The sequence below is a fragment of the Solanum verrucosum genome, unplaced genomic scaffold (genome assembly GCF_900185275.1).
Source record: "Solanum verrucosum unplaced genomic scaffold, falcon-dt-bn FXZP01000128.1, whole genome shotgun sequence".
Classification (NCBI taxonomy): domain Eukaryota; kingdom Viridiplantae; phylum Streptophyta; class Magnoliopsida; order Solanales; family Solanaceae; genus Solanum; species Solanum verrucosum.
In genome coordinates, this window is record NW_026020327.1 from 505,519 (window position 1) to 510,016 (window position 4,498).

At 33.5% G+C, this 4,498-nt stretch overlaps 1 protein-coding gene across 1 annotated transcript; it reads right to left on the minus strand.

The window, feature by feature from the left end:
* Positions 1 to 2,138: 2,138 nt before the first annotated feature.
* LOC125835677 (F-box protein SKIP23-like) lies at positions 2,139 to 3,431 on the minus strand. The gene has a single exon (XM_049514787.1). It carries the CDS (start codon positions 3,429 to 3,431, stop codon positions 2,139 to 2,141), a length of 1,293 nt encoding a protein of 430 aa, XP_049370744.1.
* Positions 3,432 to 4,498: the final 1,067 nt, after the last annotated feature.

Genomic DNA, 4,498 nt, shown 5'->3' on the forward strand with positions numbered 1-4,498 from the left:
AAGAACACCTTCTAATGGCATGCTAGAAAGAGTTAAAATTGAAATTTCCAATACAAGTAAAAGAAAGAATATTTAACATTTGCTAGGGTTTTTCCATGGAAGCAATGGGCAGGAAAACTAAGATGGTTCCAAGGTCTGATCTTTCGAAAGAACTTGTCGAAAGAAATCAGTAAATTCCTCAACAGCCATAGTGACATCCTTCACATTCGTGCAGTCTGCAGTTCATGGTGTTCAACACTTCCTCCGAATTTCAAAAATTTACCTGGAATATTTAATTTCATGTTTTGCTAGACAAGCAAAGGATTTTTGAGAAACACGAAAGTCTAGTAAATTCATTTTTGTAGGCATATTATCACTCAGACAAATCCCGGATTTGTCTTTTGGTTAGAGGATTCAAAATCTTAAATTTTCCGTCTGTTGTTTTTACAATCTTCACCAACCAGTCTGTATTAAGTAAAACTGAGATTTTTCATAATAACTGCAGGTCATGTTGTTGGGAATTGGTAGTTTGACAGGAGACAGAAATTTGGGGATTTTTAAATTTGGAGGAAATGTTGAACGCCATGAATTGCAGAGTGCACGAATTCAGAGATTGTCAATATGACTGTCGAAGCATTTGCTGATTCTTTCAACAACTTCTTTAAGCAAAAAACAATGAGCCTGTTTGGAGTCCTTGCGTTTGGCAACCCTAAAATTTCATTTATGTGATTTGCACACTATTCTATTTTTCTTTTATGGCTTGCACTCTAAATTGTTTTTGGTCTCGACCGCATAAAAGTTCATCTTATACAGATTACTGATTTAAAATTTTCTGAATCGAGGCACAGATTTCGATTTGCATAAAACTGCAGTCAAGGCTGACAAAGGAAGAAAATTGAAAAGTTGTCAAAGGAAACCTTATTAGCACATATCAGACACCATCAAGGATATTAAAAACGTTCTGCAGCATGTTAACTGTCGAATTCAACATTACTATCAAGAAGCCAATCAAGCAGCAGATACATTAGCTAAATGAAGTATTGAAGAGCGAGTCTTAACAAACACAATTGTAACTTCAAATGAAGTAGGAATACTAAACGAGCCAAGGGGAAACAGAGGAGAACAAGCCTGCACAAGAGTTTCTGGATGTAATACATTATACATCCAAAAACTTCAAATGGTGAAGATGAGTTGCAAATTCTCAGATAACAGAGTTAGATTAAGATTAAGTCGCTCTATCAAACTCACTTTCCTTTCAACGACTCAAAAGACATGACCATACACAGAGATTACTATACATCTAGTTTATGTGGCACTTTTGATCTCAGCACAACGAGGTGAGGCATCTTTTACAAGGCATGTCACTTGTCTCACAAAAGAGTAGATGTGATGCTGCACTTGCACAAGAGTACCCTTATGCACAAAAATGTAACAAAGCAAGTAAAATTTCTTCTTCTCAAAGGCAAAAACACATATTTTATAAACTAGTTCTTGGACACGTGTAGTTCAAGATATATAAATTAAACTTTATTTTTAATTTTTGGAAGTATGTTTAGGTACTTAATTTTTACAAGTGGGGTCTGGGGAGGGTGGTGTGTACGCAAACCTTATACATACCTTGTGAAGGTAAAGAGATTGTTACCGAAAGATCCTCGGCTCAAGTCAAGCAATACAAAACAGGTTTGAAAAGGAGATGTTGAAAATAATAGAGAAAAGAACAATGACATCTGGAGGAGATGCTAATATTTCATGTTAGTGTTGCTGTCCTACAACTCCTAAAAGCTACAATTGATTCTTTTTATGCATAATACATAAACATGATACACTGATTCTTGTTCGCGTTACTATTATCCAACACTTTTGGTTATCAATATTGATCTGGAAACCTCATTGGCACATGACAAACACCATCAAGGATATTAAAAATGTTCTGCAGCATGCACGTTAACTGTCGATGTCAACATTTAATAATATAAACAAGTCAACCAAGGAACGAATGCATTAGTTAAATGGAGTATTGAAGTGCATGTGAATAAAATAAAAGAAAGGCATTGAGTTTCATAAACAAAGAATCTAAATCTTTAGGTCATTAGAAAAGAACTATAATAGATAGGAATACTTAAATTCAAACACATTCACTTTTCAAGTAAGTATCAAGTTTAAAACGACCTTACATGTCTAGGATCAAGCTTCTTCTCATCCTGACATGAGCTCACATGTCTAGTATCAAATAGATAAAGCAACATTCGAGGAGAAAACTTTTTAGAAGCTGCCTGACCATCGTCAGTAAAAAGCCAAGATGGAGGTGGCCAGAAAATATCTGCATATTCGAGGAAGGATGACAATGAACCAAGTTTACCATCTTGTAAGGTAATGATACCTGTGTGTTGATCATGTAATCCTTTATATCTAAGTTTCACTTCCTCGCTAAGGTCATTTCCCGAGATGTCCACTATTATATCTCCATTCTTATAGTAAATACAGTTTCCTATGCACTGATCACCAAAATCTAATGAAGAAACAGAGAAACAACAGTCGTCACCAGCAAAGAAAATTCGATCACCTAAGGTATGCACTCTAATCCACTGATGCTGTTCTTCATCAAGCCGGTAAATCTTAATTTCCATGGGATTGTTCCTTGAAGGTCCAGAACCTTGCAACTCCGTCTTAACATCAGTATCTAAAAACATATCAACCAGAAACAACTCCCCATCTGATTCCACCAGTCGTTTCTTACTACCCCATTCGTTAAATAAGCTTGAAGATAATATCTTTACGGTGGAAGATACATTGGTTTTGTTAAACGAGAAGGGATCATACATTATGGTCTCTCCATAAGTATCAACAGCATAAAAATTCCCTTTATACACACTAATATCAACAATCGTGAGATCTTTCAAGGTAGTCCAGTCGTCATCCCCTGACTTAAAACACAATAAGTGATCCCTAACAGTAATTGCCATTAGAGAAAAATGAGTGGTTTGATCATTACAAATAGGCAAGATCTTTTTAAATATACCCCATCCAGCATAAGGGTGACAATTTAGGTCACCTTTTAAGAGCAACTTCGCATGATATGATTTACAAACTTGAGAAACACGAAAATCTAGTAAATTCAATCTGTTAGCATCAGACACAAACTTGATTCCTCTGTTGGTTAGAGGATTCAAAATCATGAATGTTCCGTCTAGGGTTTTTAGAATCTTGACCAACCAGCCTGTGTGAGGAGGATGAGGAAGTTGGAAAACATAAACTGTGCATTCAATTAAATAACAATGAGGATTGATGGGTAATTTGATGGGAAACTGAGATTTGGGGGTTTTGAAATTAGGAGAAAATGCTGAACGCCATGAACTGCAGACTGCACGAATGCGAAGGATATCAATATGGCTATTGACAAATTCACTAATTCTTTCAACAAGTTCTATCGGAAGATCAGACCAAGGAGCCATCATAAAACCCTAGCAAAGCTTTTTCCAATCGGAGTTAAGAATGACAAAGTTGAATTACAATCCTAACTAATTGAATAACACTTTTAATATCCGAATGAGAAAATAAAAAAATTAATTAGTAACGAATTAATGATTAATTATACTTCTCACTAATCAATGACTCTATAACTAATAGGACATTGTATTCCTTGTTATGCTCCGAATCAGTTTCTTTTCCTTTTGCGATTTTTGTGATTTCCGTAAATTAATGATTTAGATCATTTCTTTTAATTAATTTCGTTTTTTATTTTCCTTAAGATAGATGAGATTTTAACTACGAAATATAATTTTTAAATTTTTAGTGATTTCATTGATTTTGTTTTTTTATTATTGAAATGAATTTTTTGTGCCTTTATCTTTAATAGGGAACTTGATCACGCTATTAGTTTACATGATGATATTTATTAATAACAAAATATTGAAATAACAGAAAGGATAGTAAATATTACTAAACATATTTCAACCTTAATTAAATAAAAGGGAATCATATGGAAACAACAATAAAGAACAATTGAAAGAAATAAAAAGCTATAATAGATATTTATTTTTCTTCATTAATTAATAAAGAATAGGATAAATCAAATATTGATCTGAATTTTTGGGGTAATAAAAATCCTTACCAAGTGAAATTTAATATAGTCTTTTGATAAAAGATTTTATGATAGAATACATTTTTCCATTTCTTATTTCATGTTTTGGACATATATATTTTTTGATAATAGAGTTACTTTTTCTTAGGGTAGAATACATTTTGACTTTCTTCAACATCAACAGAACTACACAAGCCATTTTGTAAAAGTACTTGGGGGTGTGTTTGGTAAGAAGGAAAATGTTTTCTTGGAAAATAAGAGGATTTTGAAATATTTTGTAAAAGATCTCGATGATTGTTTCAAAATCAGTCCCTGAGATTTGATCTAGAAAAAAATAATTCAATTTTTTTTTTTTGATGGGGTCGCTTGGGGGAGTGGATGTTGTGTGTGTGGAGGGGGGGGGGGGGGGGTAGCATGAATTTTTTTTTAAAAAAATTT